The sequence below is a fragment of the Amphibalanus amphitrite genome, unplaced genomic scaffold (genome assembly GCF_019059575.1).
Source record: "Amphibalanus amphitrite isolate SeventyFive unplaced genomic scaffold, NRLGWU_Aamphi_draft 000317F_arrow, whole genome shotgun sequence".
Classification (NCBI taxonomy): domain Eukaryota; kingdom Metazoa; phylum Arthropoda; class Thecostraca; order Balanomorpha; family Balanidae; genus Amphibalanus; species Amphibalanus amphitrite.
The window spans coordinates 217664-243973 of NW_024881812.1; the positions used below are offsets into that span (position 1 = coordinate 217664).

A 26310-nucleotide genomic window follows, 5' to 3' on the forward strand; every position below is an offset into this window, starting at 1 on the left:
GCGTAGGCTGCGCGGCACGGTGGTGTGCGTTGCGCCGTTGCACCGTTGCGCATTATGAACGTGGTTGTGACGTCAGTTCAGGATGGGCTCGACTGGTGGCCTCCTGTCAGACCCCTGGTGGGTGCCGGCACCCTGGCTGACCGACGTTGCCGCACCGCCGCACCCCCGTGCGCCGCCCACCGCGTCGGACCGGCTCGCGTCGGGGGAGTTCACCACAGCTCACCACGAACGAGCGAATTGAGGGACAGCCGGGCGGACGGCGGGCGGCAGAGTGTGATATACTGCCGGCCGGGCCGCGGCGGTGGTGTTTGGTGCGGGCTCACCACCACCCATTGCACCGCCGGCCGCACCGCGTGACCGCCGCGGGCCCGATGGGTGGGAACCGCACCGCCGCGCGGCCGGCGGGCGGGCGGCAGACACCCACCCCGGCCGCGCCGGTAACGCTCGGTGGATCGCCACCCCGGGCCACCGCCGCTTTACCGGCGGCGTGTCGCCGTTTGCCAGCCGACTGTCTGACCGATACTGGAGCAGAAGGGTTATGGCGAGTCACGTGACTAGAACCGGACCGCGGAACGCGCTGATAATTAGTGTCCCCACTCGGCGGCACCGCCGGGCGTTAATTGGCTATGCCAGATAATGAGCGGACCAGCCCCGGTGTCGCTCTTCACGCCTCATTGGGTGATTGGATCGGGCACCCACGTGGTAGATCGATTGATTGGTGAGCGCTGCAGCGGTGCTTCAGGAAGTGATTGGGAAATTATCTCGCTGGAAGTGCACCTGTAGCGTGAGCAGGCGACCGGAAAACGTAAACCGACTCGTGCTATTTCACGGTGAGTTTCGTCGAAATAGCCGTACGTAATGCGTTTCGATCCCATTTTCTTGTCGGCGGTATGACAGCATGGAGTCGATGTAAGCGATTATCCCTGATATCGGTCAGGTGAGCCATTAACGCTGCTTCCTGTGGCACCGAGGAAATTTAAACAACGCCGCTGGAAGCCCCAAAACGGCGCTCGTTTCCCAGGGTTTCCATGGGAGTCATGGTGTGTCAAAAGTGGAAATAGCCGGTGCGCCGTCTGGCAACCCGGCAGCCCGCCGCCATAGGGGAATGCATGCTTTTTGTCGCTTTTTCGCTCCTTATGAGTCACTTGATCTAATTAGAGCTTAACTAGGAACGAGGCGGGTCACTTGGACGTATTCGGGAGCCGAATACGGTGTTTTGGAGCCAATACCTTGGAAACCCTACCCGCCCAATGCGAGTTTTTAAGAGTCTGCATGCCCAAATTAACGTTGAGCGCGGCCGTTTTCGGTCGGTTTTCCGCGACCTTGTGGCGAAATCGCCTTATTTATTCAACCAGGGTGGGCTAATTCGCTTAACTAGGAATGAGGCGTTGAAGAGAATTATTCAAGGAATAGAGCTGTGCAAAAATATTTTTTGTATTGTTAAAACTGTATCCGCCCTCGAACGATAAATATTGTTGACCCATCAGGAACACATCCCCTGGAATGCGTTTGGACTTGGCTGGATCTAATATTAGCGAGTATCTGCTAATGCAGTTTCTTGGCTTACACAGTACGCACACAAGCATACACACTTCCTGCCCTTGGTTATTCCTCACTTGAATGAAAATTTTGCTATAATAACTATTCCAAGCAGTTAACAGGTTTTAGTGCAGTGCCAAGTCGGAACCGTTCAGCGCCGCCAGTCTCCCAGGCGGCGCGTGACGGCCGCCGCCGGCCGCCGCGCCGCCGCTCTGGCAGGGTGTTTGACTTTATATCTCTGTTGCTAGAAAAGTTGTGGACCGATTTACTTGATTCTTGCATGAAAAGATCCACCATTCAATTCTTAGCAGATAACGAAAATTTGACGTCAATTGCACTATCCGCTGCCCATATTGTGGTACTGCCATCTATTGACAAGGCTGGCAACTAAAGCTGGGCGGCTATTTCCACTTTTGACACACCATGTCTAGCTCCTGTGTTCTGTCTGTAATCTCGACACACCAGCACGGGTCCCGATTGGAGGGCTGCGGCCGGTCCGTGGGCTATTGTGAGGGTGTGCTCCCTGGCGCGCCGCCCGCTCCTGACGCCTCCGATTAGCATAATTACCCACCGACGCACACGGCGGTCGGCCGGGCGCCGTCTCCGTGCCGAGTGGCTGGCGCCGGTCGTCGTCATCACTCGAGAGTCGCGGCTCGCGAGGACACGTGGCGAGCTGCAGTGACCTGCCGACGCAGCGCCGCGAGCGTGACCAACCTGAGTCCCCCGGGAACGGCCGGCGCGGCGGCCCCGCACGTGTCTGCAGTCTGCTGTGCGTGCCGCGCGGCCATCCGCTGCGACAGCCCGCCTGAGAGAGCTGGTGGGCGCCCTGACAGCCGCCGCCCCTCGCCTGACCGCCCGGTGGGACAGTGGATTGTGCGGGGTCGAGCTGAAAGCGAATTCAGCTCCCGTCCGTCGCCACGCCCGAAATGTCGATAATCGATCAATTTTTAGAGTGCCAGTAGGTGTCTGAGGACTTGAACACGCGTCGACGGACGCTGGAAAGGTCGAACCACCCCCGCACCGCCTCCGCGCCTCCCACCAGACGCAGAGCTCTCGCACAGACTGTCAGGAAGAGCGGCGGGACACCCATGGGTGTGTGGGATGGCCCTGCCGCTGCCTTCTCTGCACCTGGCGCAACACTCGCCATTTACCGTGCGTCAAGCGGTTCGCAAGAGAGATTCCTATCTGCCAAATAGGCTCCCACTAAGTGCGCCTGCAGGCAGTCGCTGTCGCTCACTCTATGACCCAGAGAGGAACGAACGCTGCGTTTACCCACCTTTGTGCCGCCGGGCGTGCAGTTCTCCGTGCCCGGCGAACCCACCGGTCCGCTTCACTGGAGACGCTGATGGAACGCGAGCCGTGCAACGCACGCGCTTCTGCATATCCGTAGTGCATAGTCGGTCGTGATTTATTCGTGCTGGTATCTGGAGCTTGTCGTGTTTGACAGCAGCGGTCGGTGGCCAGAAATCAGTGCACCGTTTGTTATCGCTGAAAGCCTCCCTGCCCCTTAATTGGTAGGGAATTAACAGCCTGTCTGTGGAATGCACGTTTGCAGAGGTGACAATTTGTCAACTGGCTGTCAATGAACGTCGCCCAAATTCGCGGCGTGTGTGAAAATAATTAAACAACAGATGAAAGTGCAAGGATTTAGTAATACTTTTCCGGACAGGTTGCCATTTTGATGCGATATAGTCGACAGTGCAAATGCACAAGCGTGACTCGTCATTATCCAACCCTGCATCCTCCCAGTGATGGGTGCAGAGAGACTGACCGGCGTTGTGACGCATTATCACTTATAGGTATGTACACCTGCTATTTAACAGGGCATTGACGTCATACGCTATTATGACGGCACTGACGCCGCTGTGACGCGACTGGCAGCATCACAGGCTGAATATGGCTGCTGAAGAACAGATTGGCTAGGTGCTGGAGATGACTGTTGAACAGGTTGACTTGTGTTTATGCTCGGCGTGACGTTTACGACGATTGGATGCAGTGGGCGTGGCGTGGATCACTGTTAGATGTGAGTACGTTTTAATCGTTTCGCCGCTTGCTACAGAGATTGGAGTCATTCCGGACTACGAACGATACATTGTGTCCATTCTATCGTACGTACTCGTATTTCGGCCGCTGTTTTATGGTTCACATGGGCGGGACCGGCACGGGAATCGCTTGTTTCCTGTGTGAACGCGCCGCTGCCTACAACGAAGATAAATCGGTTCTCAATCAGCATTTTAGTCGATTGCGGTCGGAGACGATCCATCATTTAAATTATTCTGATTCAGACCGGGGACCGTGTTTTCACACGTTACGCTTATAGAAAATGTTCACCCACCAATTTGTGCTCAAAATAGACAGCTTAATAAATGCGTACTACGCCGGGACCTGACGCCAGGAATCACGGTCCGTACTCTCAAAAATCACTCTGTCATCTAACCACCGGTTTGATTAATTTGTCGCAGCGCTCTGCGGGGCCGACGAATAATATAACAAACAGCCACGCGACTGCGCTCCTGGCTTTCCTCAAAACTGTCACCGGCCAGAAACATGACACATTTCTGGAAACACGAGTCCCAGCGGCCGCCGCGCCGGTACCCACTGGGCGGTGGCGTGTGTTGTGCCGATCGTCGCCCCCCGCCCCCCCCCCCCCCGTGGCCCCTATCATGTCCGCGTCGGTGTGTGTTCGGGTTTCAAATTTCGCCGCGTCTCCGCCGACAGGCCGCCGTCGCTCGCCGCGGAGCGTGCGTCGGATGCCTGACAGGGGAGGGGAGGGGTAGGGTGCCGCGCCCAGCGCCCCGTCGCTCTTTTTGGATGGGTGCGTATGTGTGTGAGGCTACTGTTGCGTTCTCAGAGCAGCGATGGCCGGCTGTCGGTCTCACGTGGGACGCAATACGCACTATGCGTGTGGTGATGTGCGCGTGAGATGTGCGTGCAGCGTGTGCTTGAGATGTGCGTGCTTGCGGAACAGCCCCGCGTGGCCTAGTTTGCGCGCGCGTTCATTGCCACAAAGGCCGATTGGTTCTGGAGCATACCGCCGCTACCGTTGAAGTGTCTACGGTCTGTGGACCTGAGGCGGGTAGGGTGTTGTCACATAATAGTTCATCGCACCCTTGTCAGCCACCCCGCTGTGGTCTCAGGTTTCCTACCGACAGACAGGCGGGCAGCCATACCAACCGTTCGGTTCCCGCTTGTGTGCTCCGCTGAACGGGTGTCGCTCTTTGATCACTCCTTTGGGAACGTCCCCGGAGGAGTCTCCCCTCTCCTACTCAGCTTCCTCGAGAGGGAGCCGAGAAATGAGGACTGATGACTGAGGACTGAGGACTGAGGAGGCACACATGTCCGTACTGCACCCGGTGGATCCACGCTCGAGTTCCTCGTTAACGATTACATCTCCTTCTGACGGGTCGGCTCGTGTTTACTGATGAGGTGCGGTACGCGTGACTCGTATGACAGAGGGTGAGGATGGGTCACGTGACCAAAACAGACGAGGTCATAGGGTCAGGTGACAACCGGGTAACAGCTGCTTACCGTTTCAGGCTCCAGCGGCGCGAGCGAATTGGCTGGCAAAGGAATAAGGTGACTGTGCGAAATATCTGGCTCAAAATTACTGTCCGTGCAGTTATGTACTGGAGTTATTTATGCTAAACTTGTGTTAAAAATAGTCTAAGCACCCATTGTTTGACCCTGGCCCTATGGTCATGGCTCCGATCTCAAATTGCACCCTCCAGTCGTGGGAGCTCCGTCCGCCGGGTTGCATTTCCCAGCACCTCCCATACCACCCGGTATCTCATTTGCCACCCAGGGCGCGATGACCGCTCTCCGACCGGGCGCAGCTCGGGGCGCCGTCCATCCTGCCGGCACCCCTAACGAGCCGCGGCCGCTCGGGCTGACCCGGGGTCGGCGCGGGTCACAGCAGACCGTGCGGTACCGCCGACCCCGGCCGGCGCCTGCAGGGAGATCTTGGGCCGCGCCGCGGATTGGCCATCTCCGGCCGTCAGACCGCGTCCCCGGAGGTCCGAGCTAAAACTACAGGCGGTCGGCTGTTGGTACTGATTGTCATGATGGCTACATATTTCACGAGATCATGGCTAGGAGGAGTCTTTGAGGACTGTTTATTTAGGTAAACCCCTTGCATCCATTTACGCCATCACTTCTGTGTCATTTCCTCTGAATGATATGCACCATTGCGATAAACTCCTTTGCAGGATGAACCGTAAACCTACCGTAATCATCACTTGACATTGCAAAGCGCGAACGTAGGGGACCCATGGACCTGACCCGTCGCTGGCACACAGTCCTGCCGCCGCAGGGCACCCATGTGGTCTGCGTCGCCACCCCAGCCCTCGCCTCCGGTGCTGATCAAGCTAATCGGCGACTAATTCGCTGCGGCCGCGCGCCATCCATCGCCGCTCAGTGCGCTCTGCCCTGACGACCTCTGGCGGCGCAGATGGGGCAAAAAGTGGCATGCTAAAAACGGGGTCCGGTGGCGCGGCCATCCCTCTCCGCGCACAGACAGACGCCCCACAGGCGGAGGAGACATCGCGAGACGCGGCAGAGACGCCGAGAGACGCCGTAAAAAAGGTGCCGGTCATGGCCGTCGCTTGGGCCTGGACGAGCTGCTCTGTTTGGGCAATAGGGCTGACTGTGAAGGCCCCACTTTGCTCCGGTGTGCTACAGTGGTATGAGTGTGTGAGGAGAGGGTGGGCTCAGGATCCGAGTTTGGGCTGGTTTGCCCGTCGTTTATGGTCTGGCGCTGGGATGGCTGCAAAGGAGATGGGAGCGGAAATGCCTGGCCTCCAACCGACTGAAATCGGCTGACGTTTTTCCGAAGCGATCTTTTTTCCCGCTTGCATAATGGTGGCGGTACTAACGTTTCATGTTTTAGCTTTTTTAGCATGATTTTCTCCTCATCACGAAACGCAGCATACTCGTATTTTTTGTTCGTGACACCATTCATATTAACCTGCAATGCTTCATTTTTTCACATTTTTCACAAGAATAGTTTTCAGCGGAAGCGAATGCCGCGCTGAGGTGGTTGGGTGGGACTGCTGGTAGGCAGGGTCGTCGCCGCGCTGGGCTTGATGCGATCCTCTTCCCGTTTGTGGCGGCTCTGCAGGCATTTTCCGCCCCCATCCTCTGCCGGGCTGTATAACGTGTGACTGCCCTGATCAGACTGTTGTCTGCCCGCCCCCAGACCCGCCCGGCTGATTGCGCTCGTCCGTTATTCGTTTGTGGCGTCATCTCGACCTATTGACCTTGATGGGTGTGGCCGTGTGCGGCCGCCGAGACGAGGGGGTGCCAACGGTCCCTGTCTCTGGCATGTCTCTGGGTCGTCTATTGCACGTCCCCATCACGGCTCCAGGCGTGCATTCAATAATGGGTGGGGAAGGGTTTGGGACAGGGAAGTGCCACAACTGATTTTAGAGAGCTTCTAGAGGCGAAGTCCAAGTGCCCGCCCTCGTCAGGCGAATGAGAAGTGATTTTGAGCCAGATTGACCTTCGATGGAGAGCGCAGTGTAGAGCCACGGCCTGCTCTAAGTTAGCCGTTGCAGGTGTTTTGATGCACTGGAAACTGATAGGTGTGATCCTGTTTTGAGGCTGCCCCATCCGACCGCCGTGGCCCCCTCTGAGTCTGACTTGTGTTTGACATGGAAGACCAGCTGTAAGTTATTAAAACATGACACGCACGCCTGTTCGGGAATCGATGGGCCCGTGCTGTGAATCACTCACCTTCAGACGAACTGTTCCGCATTTAGTTTCCTATTGAAATGGAAAGTATCGTAGTATCCCGCTGTCTACAAGTCCAGAGGGATACCGTCCGACGTGAGAGCACCTCTGTCGTGTGATCGCACATCAGTTGTAACGTAGACTTCCAGCTGCTGTTCAGTAGTCATCTAATTTTGCATCCATTAATAAAATCATCGCAAACCGTCCATCGGTGGGGTTTTAATTATCCATTCCAGCTCAACTCGAGTTAGCCTGGAGCAGTTGCTATCTGATGAAACACAGCACCTTCGGTCTGCTGATCTAATTGTGTAGTTACGACGCGACAAGTGAATGGCTTATCTTCGAGGTTTACTCAGTCAATACTCGGCTGGATATTTGTTCTTCTGCAGTTGAATGTTGTCGCGCTCGTTTGGACTTGCGCTCGTGACGACAAGTGCCCGCCGCACCCTAGTCCCTGGAGTTCTGCAGGCAGAGGAGACGGGGGCAGCACAGCTGCAGTGCACGTTTCTCTCGGGTCCGTCTCTACTGTAGACGGACGGTCACGCTAGGGAAAACGGGCACCACAGTGGCCGCGACATGTGACCGTATTCTGACGGCGGTGGCGCGCGCCTCCCTCCCGTGGGAGGAGTGGCACGCGACCGGAGTGGGAGTGGCACGCGACTCTCCAGGGAGTGGCGCGCCGACTCCAGCCGTCTCCTCCCGTCCCGTTACGCCGTCACGTCACGCCACAGCCCGTGTCCTCCCCTCAGACGCGGCCCAGAAATCGAACCCGCCCTGGCGTCTGAAATATCACCCACAGTCGTCTGTCTATCCGGCGAGGCGTTGATTGGAGATTCCACTCCGCACTTTGGCGGTGCTATTGTCCGGCGAAGTTCGCCTGGTCCGCCATTGTGTCAGGACACTGACACCCAGGGCGGTATTGTGGCTCCGTGGGAACGCATCGACAGGCATTGTCTGAAACAGGAGCAGGACATATTTTTCAGTGTCCTTGTCATAGCGCGACTGTAGCTGACGTCTTCGCGAAATATGTGGCGGAATGTCAGTGGCGCGTTTTGCCGCTCACATCCACAACTGTCGCACCACTCTCTGCTGACGCAGCTCCGGACCTACCGCACACTGTCTGCAGCTGCAGCGGTGCGCGGGGCGGCTCTAATTGGGGGTCTATTTCTCTTGTGACGCCCAGCTGCTGTCAACTCTCGGCTGCTCACTGGCCTCTGTCTCCAGACTTCTTCGCGAGGGGTTCCAGTACCGAGACAAGCAACAGGGGACCGAACTGAAGTGGATGCTGAGTCGAATGAGACGTTACGGTATGTGGAAAACGGTGCAGGGCGCGGTCGGATCCTGTCTTCCTCCAGACTAAAGATTTGAAGTTTGTCGCCGAGATGTTCCGGGATGAGAGGCTCCCAAATCGAGTCTGACCTCTGACCTATGACGTCATTGGGTGCCAGAGATCATGGCGCCGTGCAGCCCGCAGCCAGCCGTTTGTGCAATGTGCAGCAGGGCGTGTCTTATCGCCACGGTCTCTAGCGGAGTGCCGAGCTCAGCTCATTGTTTGTAAAATCAATGTCAGACTCTTGAATTGGTTCCCGTTGAGAGGGACAGCTCTCCAGTCTCCACTTCCCTCTGTCTCTACTCGCCCTATCTTCCGTGCCGACTCTTTGACACGTCCCGGGCAGCACGGAATCAAGATCGCGTCACCGCCGTGACCGTATAAGGCAGTGAGCCTCATCTCCATGTCGCGGCCGCGAGGACAGCGCGCTGGCCGTGTCTGCGGATGACGTCACCGGTCGGGAATGTAGCTGTCCCGGGTGACGTCATCCGACTGGTTTCCTCGCGCTCCACTGCCGCGCCGGCCGGTCGCGCACAATGCTGGAGTTTTTGCAACACGCTTCCGGAAAAAGTCGGACGTTCGTGCGGATGATTGACGATTCTCACGCTCGTGCGATCCGTTCATCAGATGATTGTCATGTTCATATCGCTGTTCTTTGTTCCTGCGGTGATGTCTTTGTTACCTCTCTCCCGCATTGTATATCCATTGCGCTTGGTTTGCCTTTTCCAGCACCTGCTGGCGCTGCTCAGTCGCCACAGGACAGCTCTCTCTCCGTCCCCCTCTTTGTCCCGCTGATGAATGCCGTGTTGATGGCTGGGTTTTTGTCGCTCCGCCGTCTAACACCCGGCCGTGTGTTTCGCAGGGTGCTGGTGGGGGCGCCTCGCGCGACGTCCACCCTAGGAATACACGACGTGCCGAAGACCGGAGCGCTGTTCAAGTGCGGTACTCTGAGCCAGCCCGGCTGCCGTGAGGTGGTCCTGGACACAGCAGGTGGGTAACAGACAGAACTCAGTGGTATGATGTGGTTGTGTGTGTCGTGTGATCTGTGAGGATCGGTCATGGCTTGTGGTAGTTTCGTGGTCATTCGATGTGCATCATGAAACTCTGTGATTGTGTTTGCGCTGGGGCAGGTCTGAAATTACCGTGTGCTGTGTGAGTGTATGTGATGGAGGGATGTCATGCCTCTCCTGTGCAGTGTTGCGCGGCCGTGGCGCGGCCATTATGCGTGCTGTGGTGCGGCTGTTTCTGTCTGTGTGTGGCCACGCGCGGCTGTGTGCGTGCGGAACCCGGCCGGCCGCGACGTGCGCTGACCGCTCGGGGTGCGTGTCGGATGGTGACGTGAGACGGGTCGGTGGTGGGCGGCGGACCTGTCCCTCCTGTGCCGCGCTCCACTGGGTGTCGCCATCCGTGAAAAATAGGGTGGAACCGACCGTGACTGGGTGGGGGAGGGACGGAATGGACTGGAGCACGGCAGGTGTGGGACTGAGACCACGGGACACGTGAGATGCTAAAAGGAGTAGTGGAATTTGACGGCAACAGTCGTGCAGATGTTAAACTCGAGCGTGACCGATCCATTAGACCGCCCAGATACGGAGGCAAAATCTAAGACGTTGCAAGGAGATCTGTGAGCGCTATGAACAGTGAACAGCGTCACTTTTGTAAAACCATAAACTCTTGAATGCAACGTGGGACGCGGCTGACTTGATTTTTGTTGACGTCAAATGTTAAACATTTTAGGACGTAAGTTTTATCTTAACCGTGCAACGCGCACCCATGAGATCACGAAATATGGGGAACAATGAGCAATACAAAGCGCAATAGGAAGAGTTTGACCCCAATCTTCCAGAGGGTACACAAACATCCCATTCGCCCCCTTATCTAGTTCTGGGCATAGGGAGGGAGCATCATATGAACTCTAACCTCTGGAGTTTCCAGTTGCATAATAGTAATCCATGTCCGTAAATCAGCCGGGATGGTCGACCTTCTGGAGAGCGGAACGGAACACGAGCGTCTCCACCCACCGATTTTATCCGGCCACGAGCGATACTATCGCGAAATGCGGCCTATCTCGCATCGGGCTCAAAATTGGCTATTGGGGCATCTGATCTGTGTTCCAGCCGTGAATTGAAAGGCGATCTCACTCAAATGTGTCTTGCTACCGCTACCTGATAAAAAATCACATATCTGTCAGATTTGAATAACGTTTTTAGTAAGTTAGGCTCGCTTTATTCTAAAGATTATCCCGTCATTTGTTTCGTCGCATCAATCTTATATTTATGACCCTCTCGTCTATGGGTTACTGTTTTGTGGACCCTTGAGCCTACTCTTCTGCGGGCAGGACCACATAAGACCATACATTTAGCTCTTGGCAGCCCGATGACCACCTCGACCTGTTCCTTCCAGCATGCGAGCTTAGGGAGGCTCTCAAAGCCAAGCCAATAAGATTGAAGTGCCAGAGAAGAATTACTGCGATAACTTTTAAAAGTTAATGAGCTACTCCCTGAAAGTGGTATTGTATTGCATGCTTCAACAGGTTATATGATCCTTTTAGTTTTACGTTCTTTTTCAGCTTATTTCTCCTTTTTATCAGGCTGTTAAGTAGGTATTATTGCCGCGCACTTGGTGATTCAGTCGCTGACCCTTCCGGAGATTCCCTGCCTCATCGAATCTTACCGTACCGGCTCGTTAATGGTGCCTATGACGGTAAAAGCTTCCTCCATTGTCGGCAGGGAGACGCCCGTGAAGGCATTTCTAAAGACGCTGAGCGCTCTCTTGTTTGTGATGCGGTCTCGTGTGCGTTTTGTGCGCGTTTTTGTGCGCTAATTGAGCGCCGTGTGCTGCGAGCCCGGCGTGGAGGTGGCAGGCCCGTGTTTTGCTCAGCTGCGAGGAACGCGCCCGCCGCACGAGACCGGTGCCATGGACGGCACTCCCGCAGCGGCGGAGGTGGGCTCAGAACCGGTAAAGTCTCGGTTCTCGGCAATTATTCGGGCGGTGTAGCATCGGTCACTGGCCCCGTGTGGACTGCACGGACCGGACTGCCGGCCGGTGGGAGTCGGTGCTGGACGCTGTCGGTCAAACGGTCACCAATGGCAGTCGAGCTGTGATGACTGGTCGGCGGTGGAGGGGCTCCTGCAGTCCATATTCGGACGAAAGGTGTGTCTGTCAGTGACGAAATGCCGGCTTTGGCTGACGAACCAATTCGCATTCGACAGGCAAACAGAAAGCGAGTCGGTAAACGGAAACGATTTGATTGAAATGTTTTTGATGGTGTGCACTTCGATATAGGTTTTTCTGGCGCGCTTATAAGTTACATTGAGTACCACTGATTTATATTACAATAATTCATGCGTAACGTGTCATCAAAGCCAGTCAATGGAGACCAGTGAAGTAATAGTCGAACAATTTAGATGTCGTAAAAGGCAATTGGTCTGCAAAACTGTCATGGTTACCGGCCATCAGCTGGCGACGAGCTGTAAAACGAGCTGCCATAACTCTATGCGGCGCGGCTGAGCGGACCGACCGCCCCGCCCACCATGTCGGGCTGTTTGAGCCGCCCATTACGGGGCCGGACCGCGGCTAACCGCCCTGTGCGTGGCCACAGTCGGTCCGTCACCCGTGCCGCGATCGGCGGGCCGGGGCGGGGCGCGCAGTGATACCGCGCCGCCGCGCCGGCCGGCACCCAGCCACAGTCGTGCTTTATGCAGCCGTAATTCACATCCAGCTGTCTGGGTAACCGGTATGCGAACCTATCGGAGCGGAGGTTCGCGGCGCTCCCAGCCGCTCCGTCTGTGGTATCGCCGTCACGGGCGGAGCGGCGCGGCGGCGCGGCGGCTCGGTGTGCCCTTTGTTTGCACCCCGCTGCTGCCTGGCGTGCTGCGGCGACGCGGTTCGGTGCCGCCTGCCGTCTGCAAATTCCACGGGACATCCGCTTCTCGTTAAGACCGATCCCTTCCGCTGTCCAAACTCGGCCGGTGAGACGCCCGATGGGCTCCTTCCACCTGGTCGAGTAATGCACTAAGGATGTTGAGCTGTGGCCTTTGCTTTGATCGAGCCGGTATAAAGCACTGACCCAGCAATACATAGTAACAAATGTGGCTTGTAATGCATGAATACCTCCAAGCTTCAAGTAACATGCCTTTTGCATAGTTCAGTACGTGAACCTGTCAAAATGAGGCCAAGAGGACCCAAACATGCTCCATGTATGGATATACCGTGCGCAGTAAGACACGAACTCACGATGCTAAATCACACTTCGTACAGGCGCCCGTCGTCCTTCGCCGAAATATCCCTTTGTGTCACGCACTCGGAGCGGGAAATCTTTCTGGCCGAGTCACGCCAGAGTGTGTGACCGGGCACTGCCCTGCACGGGCTCACGGTCCGCAACACCCACTCACAGACAGCTAATCCAACCAACTAGACCATTTTTCGTGGAGTCCAGGGTTGATTCACCGGCGCAAAACACAACAACGGGCAATCGTGGTTTACAACATGAGTGCAGCGATTCGCGGCGTAATTAGAGCTCCTTGTTGCACATGCAAGTGCAGAGTAAGGTCAATTAGCAGCTTACCGTTGAAATGTCTGGAGAAGGCACGTCTGTTTTCCGCTGTGGTGCCCACCTCTTCCTCGTAGCTCACTTACCATTCCAAACATCGCTCTTGGTTCTGGAACAAACGGGTGCCGACTGGAATGGCCCAGCCAGGCTGTTTTGTGGCGGGGGTTTCTTTGTAGCGCTAGACTCGACACCTCTGAGCAACTGCGCACTGTTCTGCCTCACCGTGCCTTGCCTGCTGTTCCGTGCCGTGGCTTCCGTGCTTTGTGCCGTATCTCGGTGCTTTACATTTCCTGCGTGCTCTGCCTTTGGGATTCCCATGGACGTAACCAGACCCCCATTGTTCAATGCTCACGCTTTACCACTGGACTGCGCTCAAGGCCCGACTGCGTCATGGGTCCCGTGTCGGGCTGTGTGGACCGATCACCTCCTTATCCTCCACCCACCGGCGCCATCGCCAGTCAATCAGTTAAAGGGACTATCCCACCTTTAACATGGGGTTTGAGTTGAGATAGCCAAGTTTGCGGCGAGGTTCAGAAACCACTATCTATCTAGGTTGCAACCCCAGCGGCCTCTTGGTGTTGAAGAAATTCGTTCCCTTCATTTGAAAATGGGCCTTGTACAAGGCCCTATCTTCAACATGGAGCGACCGTTAGTGTGACGTCACCTCGTTTAGCCATTCTGATTTAAATGGGTTTGTTCGTTGAAAAATCGCTTAAAACTTGGTCTGAACTTTGTTGTGGTGCCTACAGAGTAAAAAGAATCAGCTTTATGACAGTAATGTGGCCTGGGGAAGGAGGTTATTTTGGGCTGTGACGTCACATATTTGAAAGTTTGTGTTTGGAATATGGGAAGCCTAAGATGTTTAATGAAAAATAAATGCCAGAACCGTGTTCCTGGTCATCCAATCTATAAAGTCGGGCACAATTTAACTGGTTTTAACAACATTTTAGAAGGTGGGATAGTCCCTTTAATCACACGTCACTACTGGCTGTGGACCGGCACGACACGTTTTGCTATGCTGCCGGCCCGATATGGATGAGCGGGATTATTGACAGCCTCGCGTGCGGTACCCTGTCCCTTCCTTACTTGACGCTGTCAGACAGTCGTGGGACGAGGCCACTATGTGTGCCGGCAGGTCGTTCTGGCCTGAGCGAGGGCGAGTGCCTTTAGAAACGGGTTATAAAGTGAGAGAGCTAGTGGTTTAGCTATCGTTTTCTGTTCCAGTTGGTATCACGTTTTCTTTAAGTGCATGTCCTGCTTTGTGGCTTGCTTGCCCGCACCCTTTTATTGAATGGCCTTTGCCTTGGGTGTGATGCGTGTTTTGTTCAGTGCTGATTGTATCACTTCCATTACTGTCCCAGTAAATAATGACCGGGTTGCGTGCCCTCAGTTACGGATATACCCTCCGTCATTTCTGGATTAAAATGGATCGATCACCCACCGCGTGGTTCGTTACTGTCAATCAAATTTCACGGTCAGACTTCATGTGTCGGCCTCGGTATCAAAGGGATCTGTAACACAGTCCGTGGTGCGCGTCACTTTTGACGCTTCGTGTTACCGGGCTAACGTAATAAAGTCATGCTGAACCACCGGGCGGGGAGGCGAGGCGAATCGGCCAACGCGGAACGACCCAGCACGGTCTATTAAACCGTCAGCGGAATGGGTTGGTGGAACTAACGTTGTGGACCATAGATCACAAGATACTGTTTTGTGATGATTCTACAGTAAATGGAAATCGGTGAGCTGTGTCGGTTTTATAGATGATGGCAGTGTTGATCGATCAACACGATGATCAACATCGTGTTGGCTCATGATCAATCTCGTGACCGTGACTGGACTAGAGTGGAACCTTGTGAGACCTTCTGTGCCTTTTTTGACTCTGTTGACCTCGTGTGACCCAGTGTGACTCTGTGTGACCCCTCTGTCCCCAGCCGCCACCCGCCGCCAGGGCCAGCCACCGCTCCTCTACCAGGACAGTTTATGTGACCCATGTTACCCAGCATGACCCTATATGACCTTACGTGACCTTATGTGACCTCTCTGACCCTGTATGACCCCTCTCCCCCAGACGACACCCATCGCCAGGGTTAGCCGCCGTTCCTCTTCCATGACAGTGTATGTGACCTTCTGTGACTTTGAGACCCTGACTGACCCTGTGTGACCCAGTGTGACCTTATGTGACCCTGTATGACCCCTCTGTCCCCCAGACGACACCCGTCGCCAGGGTCAGCCGCCGTTCCTGTACCAGGATAGGAAGGACGGTGCCTGGATCGGAGGTGCTCTCGACACCGACCCGTCGCCGCAGGGCAAACTGTCGGTGAGTGGCCCCAAACTAATCACGGGCTTGTAATAATGTAATATTCATTACACGCGTTATTTATAGCGCTGCGTCGTGAACTGCGCTTGCAGTTTGCACACATGAAGTTGATAAATAGCGAGTTTTTGATTGATTTAGGTACTTCTCGCCGACAAAGCGAAAGTGAAGATGTGAGAGCGAGATGCAGTATAGAGTACAGCTATGGATTTGCATGCAAAATTGTGTGCTAAACGCTGCATCGGAAAAATGGATGACTAATTTGCAAGTAAAACTGTACTGCAGCAGAAGTATGTACAAATGGTCGCTACCGGGGCATTCCACGTCAAATCAAACACCGAAATCCGTCATCCCCTTCGATTTTTCTGAAAACTTGTAGGCAGACTGGGCATGGTTCAAAACTGAGTTACGTATAATATTTTCGAAATTTGATAACGCATCGCTGAGATATAGCTCATCGAATATAGCAAAAAATGCCACACATCAATTTTTTACATGGCTATAACTCTGGTTCCTTTTCTGGTATCAAAATGATATTAACAGGGTCTTATAGGCAATTGATAAGGCTTTGATTTTTAATTATAAAATTAAATTGAAGTGACCTTGAAATGCATTTGACCTTGAATAAAAACAGAAAAATTTAAATAGCAAAAAACACGTCACCTTCGATTTGGGTAATTTTTACATATTATGTCCGTCACAATGTTCCTAACCATCTGTGAAAAAATTGGAGTGGGCCATTCATAACTTTCGCGGCAAACGCCGTTTTCATGCATCAACATCACGCAACCGCGCGTGACCTTGAAAGACAGAGTCAAGACATGCTTGCTTGTGTACACTTTCTGAAATGAATGATTGCTGATTAGTGATATCCCAAACTCTGCGAGAATGGAAATGCATAGTCATCGTAGTCAAGCATTCACGTTCCATAGTAAAAGTGTCTCAGGCAAACGGTATTTTGCGGTGAATTTTGAGCCGTGTGGAAATGCATCATGAAGTAAATTCAACGAAAACATTATCACGCAACGATATCTTCACGTCTTTTGATCTTCACTATCCGAAAGAACATACATTTTTTAGTATGCATGGGGAATTTCTAGTTAATCCAATAATAAATATGGCAGTTAGAGGCCTGCTAAGAGTAACATGTCGCCGGCTGAGGCGGGCTCGGCCGATGCGTGAAACGCAGCAATCACAATTTTGTGTTTACACGTTCATATTTCAATTGTTTACCAACCGATTTTCAAAATTCTCTCACCATAAGATTGCCTGTACATTTCTTAGTCTTCTCACAAAATTTGACGCGAATCGAACGTAATCAGCGGTAGGGAGCGCGATGTCAAGACGGAACCGTTCCGTTCCGTCCCGGCACAGTCTACAATTCAGGCGGCGCGTAGCGGTCGGCGCCGGCTGCCGAGTCGCCGCGTCGCTGCGGCGACAGGCTGTTCACTTTACACCGCTATTACTAGAACAGTTGTGAACCGATTTTCTTATTGCTTGCACGATGAGATGTCCAATTCAATTCTTGACAGGTAGCCATAATTAATTTCGCATTAATCTTATGAAATATTGGCGAAAAACGGGAGGGGTGGGCGAAATTCGCTCTTCCCCCTCCACTGCGCGTGCTAACATACGTTTGCATATGTGCAATTTTCTTCAAAACTTATGAATGGCCCACTCCAATTTTTTCACAGGTTGTTAAGAATATGGTAGGCAATAAAATATATGAAAATGAGCCAAATCGAAGGTGACGTGTTTTTTGCTATTTCAATATTTGTGCTTAAGAACAGAGTTAAGCAAATTTCAAGGTCATATATTTAAGTAGGTGCAATTCTAAACAAATGCTTAAGAAATTACCTAAACAATAAGGCTTATTTCATTCAAATCAAACAAGTACAACCAAAGTTATGGTCGTTCAAAAATATAAAGATGCAACATTTTGTAAAAATTTGATGCCCTATATTTAGAAGACCTGTGGTCAGAATGTGCAAAAAAACATCAATGTAATGTCCGGGGCCACAAAGGAACTCGCTCACAAATTTATAATGAAATCGCTGATGGTAAGGTGCAAAACAGCCGATTTTTGTTCGATTTGACGTGGAATGCCCCTACCGTCTAATCGCCAAAGATCATGGAACATTGCTGCGAAACACAATGGTGCGGTAGCTGTCAAATCGCTGTTTACATGGTCACCCATCACTGGCAAATCCATGAGTGTAGCCGGGCAAAACTGAACAATCGCTGGTCATTGAGACTAGTAATTAACTTCGGGTAGCCCGGGCGTTCTGGGAGAAAGCTGATGCCATTGTAAATTGGAGGAGTTTCCGATCGCCAGAATGATCCATCTTCCCTGATAGGAAACTCATAAACATGATGCTCGTTAATATTCAATTGTACTTGCGATTAGCTTCAATAGACGACAGCTTCCTGGCCCCAATATGTTTGTAACGACAGACCACATGGGGCTGATGATAGAATGGTGAAAAACCGAGGCGAAGAAAGCCCGCCGAGTTTTTCACGGTCGCGGATTCTAACGTAGCGTGACACATTCCTTCACGGCTGTGGGGTGTCCGTCCAAGCGAAACGCACTTCGGAGTGTGAACGAACGCTCCGTGCCTCCGCGGCGCGCCCGTAGGCTCTCTATTAGTGTCGGATGGAGAGGTGGCCGCTGACGGGCCTCCAAAGGACCCGTCGCCACGACCCGCGCTGCCTGGCGTGCCTGAAAAGCTCGGGCGTGCACCTGCGGCGGTCAAAACAAACAAACCTCCCGCCCGTCGCCTCCCCGTACCGTCGCCCCCGACCGTCACCGCACGTCGACGCTGTCTCGGTGACGGGCCTCACTTCCGCATAGGGACGCGCTACGGCTGAAGGAATGGCTGAAATACATGCGATTATCAAAGGAGATAACATCAAAGACTGCAAGGGGACGCATAGGTAGAAAGAATGAGACTGGAAGGGCGAGTGTGTTTGAACGGTATACCTACGTGCACTGAAGAACGAAAGACTTGGTCTGCTATTTCAGCTAGTTTGCCTTTTGAAGTCACCCGTAAAGTGACAAGACCCGCGAGAGAGTCATCATCTGGCTGCAGTTAGCTGCAGTTATGACAGCTGCTGAACAGTTCCGGCAACTGGTCCGCTCGAGCCTTCCAGGAACTGGTCTGCATGTCTCGCCGTGGCACGGGGTGTCGGCGGCGGGCCTGCAGGGTGCCTCAGGCGGCCTCCGGCTGTCAGATGCCACCAGTGTTCTTGCCAGCACACACCGGACACCGGCTGGACCGCGTCAGGTCCGTCGAGACCAATTCGACCTGCCTCAGTCACCTGACATTACCGCTCGCCTCAGGCCGTCGATGGTATCATAACTCTTCCCATGAGGCGCGTTCGAGGCGGCACTTTGGCGTTCTTACATCAATTGCCGGGCTCAACGAGGGTCAATCATTTTACCGCTGCTATTGACCATCCCGGCCGCGGGCGCCGTTTCTTCAGCACGGCCTACGGGGCGCGGCTTTCAGTGTGTGCCGAGTCGATGCCGACAGCGGTGGGCAGGGCGCACCACTCTCGGCCGCTATTGTGCCGACAACAGGCCCGCGCCGACACCGTTCCTGTGTCTGAGTGGTTGAAAATGACGGCGATTAGTGCCGGCACGGCGGCCGGCTTTGATGACTGGCGGCGCTCATAACGAGCCGCCGCCGGAAGCCTGACCGGTGCAGCCGTGCGGCGCTGTTGTTCCTCCGCTGCCGCCCGCTCGGCTGAGCGTGTTGTGCCTGTGCTTCCTGACGCATGAGTGTGACTGACGGATGGTGTCGTCTTGAGGTGCTGTCAATTTATGCTCGGCCGGTTCGGCTTCTGTTCAGAACCGGCTTCGCTAATGCCGGCCGGGGAAAAACAATCACTAACCGGCTCTCGGGAGGTGTGCGGATAACACCTCCCGCCGTGCGCTGTTGATGCTCGTGCTAGCTGTCGGCGCCGTCAAAACACTACGCTCCCCCGCCGGGCGCTAAGTGCCGAATTCTTGTTTTCCTGCACATCGTACGAGGCAACACATTTGCAGCCGCTGGTTGTAGTGGCATCGCCTCACCCTTCCTGCTAAGCTGTCAAATCGCCCATCTCCGGCGCCTCCGTGGCCCTAATGCGGCCGACCGCGAGACCGACTCGACCTAAGTGGCCCGGACGGCGGCTCCATTGTACTACATTCACAACGCACTATGTCGAATGTTTGCAGCGGCGCTACAAAGAGCGCCGAGTGATACCGACGCCGCTCCGAGCCGGTCTCTAAAACCGTGCAATTATAGCAACTTATTCTCCCCTCTCATTCCCTTCGCCCCCTCTCTCTTTCTTCTCTCCCTTCTTCCCTCCTTCTTCCCCTCTCTCTCTCTCCCTCTCTCTCTCTCTCTCTCTCTCTCTCTCCTGTCCTCTGTATTCTCCTTCTCAATCTCCTTCTCCAGTCCTCCTCTGTCTTTCTCCATCTCTCCCTCTTTTACAGCAGCTTCAAATCCTTCCGCTACAATCCACCCTCTCAACAGCTCTAAACCCCTTCTCTCAGCATCGGTTTCACGCTCACAACAGGCTTAAGTCGGCTGGCGCACCAGAAACAAGGCAGCAGCCCGATTATGCCACCTAATTACCGCGGCTGCGGGTCGGACGCCAATTAAGCCGGCTACTGGTCCGTCGGCACGTGCCTCGTGCTGGGTTACTGCTGTTACGGATAGGGTGCTGGAGGTGCTGGAGCTGCTGGAGGTTATGCCCGCGGTTCACGCGGGTGAGATGTGTGCTGGGCCGCTTTGTTGGCGTGCCGAACGTCTCACGGTGCGGGCTGGATTGAGTGAAAGGTGCCGGAGTTCGCAGCAGATGGTTGGCGTGTTAACGCATCACGAGGCGATTCTTCGTGCTGATGCTTGATGTATCGCTCACCGGATAAGCTACTGATTACAAACAGTGGCAGATGACTACTTTTTCTCCACGACTAGCGACTCGTGTGTTTCTCTTCGTCTCACTCTTTCGCCGTGGCTTCCGTTCCCTGTCTTACTCCTTATTTTCGTCTTCGTAATCTCATCGACAGCTCCCGACATCCCTCTGTTCGCCTCCTCTTCAGGTCGGTTCCCGTGGGACGGCATGGGAATCGGGAACGTACTGCCAGACTAGACGTGCAGTGCAACGCTGTAGAACATCGCAAGAGACTCAGCGCAGCATGCGATGTGGCACGGTACGGTTTGGCACGGCAAGACCTCCAGAGCGCGGCTGTTGCTGCTCGCCCAACGTTCCAGCGAGTAGCCGGAACGCTGCGGCACGGGCCGTGCAGGCGGTACGGTGCTGACACAGCCTGACAGTCTGACTGACCTGGAGCCGTGTCAGGTGTAGCAGTGATCTATCAAAGGTGTCAGCGACATGTCAACGGCGTTTGCGGTGTTTGTTATCTGCAGAGTCTGGGGACGCGCTCTGGCCTGTCAGGTGACTGCCACTGCCAACCATAGTCGGCGGGCTGGTGACCGAACCGTGATGCCATGCGGAATGCGGATAGTCGTCGTGCTTCGATTCCTTTTTGTGAACCGGGTCACGTTTCGATACTACCTACAGTACGCTTTTATATTCAGTTCCGACCTTCCTCTTGTTCCTGTTTACTCGTAGCTTTCCTCCATCCACCGCCTAACCTCGCGTCTCGAGCGGCAAGTCGGTGACCGATGGACCAGGCACGCAGTTACCGAGCGGCCGGTCCCTCAGTGACGGAGCGGCCGGTTCTCCGTCGATGTTCCGTCTGAGGCGGCTGTTTTGCTCGTTTGTTCCGGAGCGGAGAGCTGCACAGAGCACAGAGTGTCGGCGCCGGTACACTGACGGCTGAATGGCCGCAGTGACGCCAGTCGAGCTGGTCGATTTGTGTCGCGTCTCTCGCTCGGAGGCGGTCGACATCCACGGGACTGGGACAGCGCCGTGTGGGCGCGGATTTCGTGCTTACCAGGCTGAGGTCAAACGGGGTCATCTGATGGCATTGAAAAACGAGAGAAACAGAGGACGTGGGAGGTCGTAGTCTTACATTTGTCTTTCAATGAAATTCTGAGAAGTTGTGTTGTGGACGTTTAAAATGTTCTGTGGCGTTGAGGAGTAGTCGAGGACACGCATAGACGGGATGACAATGATAATGCTGACAGTAAAACTACTTAAACCATTGAAGGGCATGCGTTCAGCATTATTCAGTGGCATATAAGCTTCCAATCTTGACGTCCTTCGTGTGCCGTTTGAATCCGGTCATATTATATCCGCCTCGCTCAATGTGTGACGGCTACCGTGGTTTGTCATCAAAGCCATACAGGTTTCGAAGCAGGTTTGGGGATTATCGTGCCGGAGCTCCGTCCACTGGGCCGTAGGCGGTACAGAGAGGCCGCCGAAGTGGCCTGTCGGGCGGACGGAGAGGCGACGGGGATGAGCGGGTGATTTGGGACAGAGAGCTAGCCGAGATGACCTGTCGGGCGTCAGCCTGTCGCGACAGCCGGCGGCGACCGCGGATAAACAAACGGCACGGGCGACGGCGACCGAGGCCGAGACCACGGCGGGATGTGTGCGAGAGGGTAGCGAGAGGGTAGCGATGGCCCGCTCCGTCCCGCTGGGTCATGAAGATGTCGTGGTAGTTTGTTTGCCGTTTTTACTTCTTCGGGGCGTCCTGCAAAGGCAATTCGGAAGGAAGCAACAACGGGTGGCCTCAGCCACTGCGTCTGCTGCTCGTCAACGTCTGGCAGTCACCATTCTGGGTGATACCTATCATTCCACCTCACAGCTTACTTATAAATGGATGTTTGTGCAATGCACGGGTCTACCAACCACCCTCAGAGACCGCCCATCCCCGCCGCTACCACCGCAGCCGCCAACACTCAACAACCTCTGATGTCATCATCAGTCATATCCGCCCTTCCTGTTTCCACCACATTCCACCCCTCTGCAACACCCAGACCCAGTAATACGACGAACGCGCCCCGGAAACGGCGGTTAGAGCTGAGCCGCGACTCAGAACCGCAGGTTCTTCACGCTGTGTGTCCGCGCCTGTGACGTAGCGAAACACTCCGACCACATCCCGTCGAGCTGAATCAGTGTGCAGCGTTCAGATATCATCGCCGACTTAATTCGGTTCATCGCTTCAATTGCCGGCATGCCCCGCCCCATAATTGGCCGTGATTTGGCGGGGGCGGCGGAGAACGGCGCACAAATGGGGCCATTAGTGAGCGGCCGGCACGAGCGACCGTGGCCCATCTCCTGCGGAGACACCCGGTGGGTCGCTCAAAGCTGCAGGCGGGGATGGATGGCCGGCCAGTGACCATGCTGACGGCTCAGACTGCCGACCGTGCTGACTGCGCTGACCGTGATGAACCCGGTGACTGCGCTGTATTGAGCCGGTGGTCAGTGATAGATGTTTTTATTGGTGCCGGCGCTGACACTGCCGCTCGTGCTGAGCTACATTGTTCGGGTTTTTGTTTGTAACTGGGCACCCGGTGGTCACTAAATGAGATGATTCGGACGATTTGAATGCGCGTACTATTATTTATCGTTCAGCCACGCCCTGCATTCAGTTGGTGCTGCAGAGTAGCGCAATCGTTTATCGCTTTGCAATGAATAAAGCGTTTCAAAGAAGCGAACTGCGAAGCCCGCGAGTGCTTTCACCGTTCTTTGTTATAAGGAGTGCTAACTACTGATAGAAACTAGAATAGACAGGCACCCAAACAGCGATCAGCCACAATACACCTCCTGACGAACCGTCCAAATCTTTCGATCGGGCCGTTTCGGCCGCGTCACCGTCGTTAATTAATTACTGCCGGTCCTATCCTACCCGCGGGTCCGGGTCCGGCGTGGTCACGTCAGCCGGAGCTAACGAGACCGGGGCGTGAGGCGGGTGCGCACGGAGCACCGTGACCCTGGGCACACGGCAGTCGGCGCGGGTCAGGGCCTCGGGTGTGAGTGCGTGAAAAAGGGGATAGAGAGATTAATGGACTGCGGACAAAGGTATGCGTTTTTAGGGGCTACTCTGGACAATAGACCGAAGCAAGAGACGGTTTTGCACGGATAGTTTGGAATGTGATGCCCCGTCGCGCGATTGTTGAATCGTATCCGAGGAATGCACGGAGTTGCGGTGACGCCCCACACCAACATCTGCAGGCAGTATAGAGGTAATTAATGTCCTGTGGTTGGCGATGGAGTGCACATTTCCTCTGTCCGGCGGTGCCGCCGCCCAGAGGGGGACGGAGAGGTTCCACGCCCTGGGGTGGAGACTCAGCGGCGCACTGCGGGAGGCGCGATCCACGCTGACGGACGCGGCACGTCCTGTTGCTGATGACTCAGCTCCGCGCCGCTTAGACGGGCTCTTGGAGCGCTATCTGCCGTCATCGCCACGCGCCCGGCGCCGTCTGCCTCATACAGGCTGTCAGACAGGGCGAGTCGTCCCGTCCACACATCAACTGCACCTCTGTGGGACGGCGTGAGGCTACAGCGGCGTCCGACTGTGATACACTGAACTGTCTGCCGTAACAGCACTGGGCGGTGAATCCGAATACTACATACAGACGCCCGGTCATGACCCGTATTTGGTCAGACTGCACTGCAGAGTGATGAGACGCCGAGTAAGGACGGGCGCCAGCCTCACGGCGTGTTTGAGGTGACAGTTTTTGACAGTGACGAATCAGAAGTGCTTGGATAGGGCAGTGACGCATCAATGTGTGATGTCATAGTGTCAAAGGTCTTAAGATTTCCAGCACATATAATGACCTCTTTCTATGCCTTTGTTTTGCTGTCACATTTTTACTGGCCGCTGTATTACTTGAACGTGCCTATTATGCATAAGTATATGCCCACGCACGCTTTTCAGTGCATGCCGCACGATTAGGCGCAGTGCAAAAAGGTAATGACGCTCTTTTCATGGCGTATTGTCGCCCGTGAGCGCGTGTCGAACCGTGCGATGCCAAACGACCTTCGTGCACCGTCAACCGACGGGGCGGGGCGCGAGGGGTCCTTTCGCCCCGTAACGCCGCGGCCTGTCCCGCTTCGTGACCCGGCCTGTATGGGCGCCGTGTGTGCGGCTTTAGCCGGCCAGCACGGCGGGCCTGAGCAGGCTGAATAGATACTGTAGGTGAGATAGCGCCGGTCATTGCGCGAGTCTCGGTGCAAGGCTAATTTTCGCCGCTTTCGGTTTCTTTCCCAGGGTATTTCGGGCTTGCAGTCTCGTTGAGCCGCACACCACGCAGCTAGGTTTAAGGTGAAATTGAATAGATAATCACTAATTAACTTATCTGTATTCAAGTGCTGTCCTGCTGGCGTGAAAGACGTTCTTGTAATAGCCCAGCTGATCATTATGAAGCCTTTTCTCACGTTCATATGTTACCGGGCCGAGAGCTCAGACAATCGGCCACACTTGTTTGATAGTTTCTTAAATTCTAAGGAACATAGCAATGAGAGATATCTTGCTGTTGGTTTCCTTGCGATCTGACCCCATGCATGAATACTTCCGCAGACGATCTGACCCTGCGGCTGTCAATCCATGTGACAGCGCAAGCTCAGTCTAGCCAAACGGTGTAGATCTCAGTCCGGTGTTCCGCCTCGTTCCGTGTCGTGTCGCCTCGACCCCGTGTGCCCCACTGCCGGTGACGAGGCCGCTTCTTACCGCCGGGGATCGCCTTGACTCTGGCGTTGTTTTTCCTGCACACCTTACCCAGGAGATGCACTGCCGGCCCTGACGTCAACCCCTTCCCGTCCCCGGCGCGCCGGACCCGCCGCCGTGACCCCGGAGACTGCCCCAAGGCCGCGCACTTGGCCCGGAAGTTATCGCACAGACCGATCGCTCACAATGGGGTTAATGCCGCCAGCGCAGCGCGGCCGGCCCGGTGGGCCTTTGTGCACGACCGACGGCAAAAACGACTGATTGATACGGCATCGTCGGACAGGCAGCGGCAGGCCGGTTAGTGCCGTGAATACCGGCGCGTGTGTGGCTTTTCACCTGCCGTCCGGTGGTTTTATGTAGAGCGGAGCCGATCAGAAATCAACGTGGATAAAGGGAATGATACGGTACCGTCTCGCTGCCGGCGGGACGGCTCATGAGTCATGAAGGCTCGTTGGATCGTTTTTGTGTGCGCTCAATGGCGTCAAGAGAGCGGTAGATAAACAGCTCGCTGCTGCCCCGGGGGGGGGGGGGGGGGGGATGAGAGACGCCTTTTACGGGGAACACGCGCCGGCGCAGCGGGCACAAATCACGGCGAGCGGCGTGAAATGAGCGGCGCATTTGTCGCCGGGGCGCCACACCTGCCGCGCTGCGCCGGGAGCGCCGCGGCGCGCGTGACCGGCCCCACGGGGCGCGGCGTGGAGCGGCGTCTTTCAGATGCCAGGTGAAGACAGGTCACGCGAGATGCGCGTTGCGCAGTTGCATTGCCGCTGCAGCCTAAGAGAGACGTACTGTAGGAGCTCGAGACACTGACAGAACTCCAGCCTGCCGATTATAGATGTCACGTTTCCAATTAACCGTCATTTATCACGATCTATTTCCTAATTCAGATGTCTTCAATCCTGAGTCCACATCTTTTCCGCGGCGAACGTGACTGATGCGGGAGCGTGGCCGGTCGGCGCGCAACTCATCCCTTCCGGACCGGCTCTGCCCTCGGCTCCCACCAGCTGCGGGAACTCATCTGTCCTCGAAGCCAACTGGCGCTAATGGGTGGCCAGACGCGCTGATCAGACGCCGGTGGTGCGCGATTGGCAGCCAGTCACTCGAGATCACCGCACGTGTCGCACACGTGTCACGTGCACGCCGGCGTATTGCACAACGTCGATCGGGCGCCGCGGACCAAAAAAGCTGCTTGATCGGAACGGTATGCTGCCTGTCAACTG

At 55.0% G+C, this 26310-nt stretch overlaps 1 protein-coding gene across 1 annotated transcript in view; it reads left to right on the plus strand.

The window, feature by feature from the left end:
• Window positions 1-26310, plus strand: part of LOC122388304 (integrin alpha-PS3-like) — a 78690-nt gene that overhangs the window by 15632 nt on the left and 36748 nt on the right. Inside the window, exons 3-4 of the mRNA XM_043379261.1 lie at window positions 9459-9586; window positions 15356-15465. Coding sequence (XP_043235196.1) covers window positions 9459-9586; window positions 15356-15465 — 238 coding nt within the window. The remainder of the gene's footprint in view (window positions 1-9458; window positions 9587-15355; window positions 15466-26310) is intronic.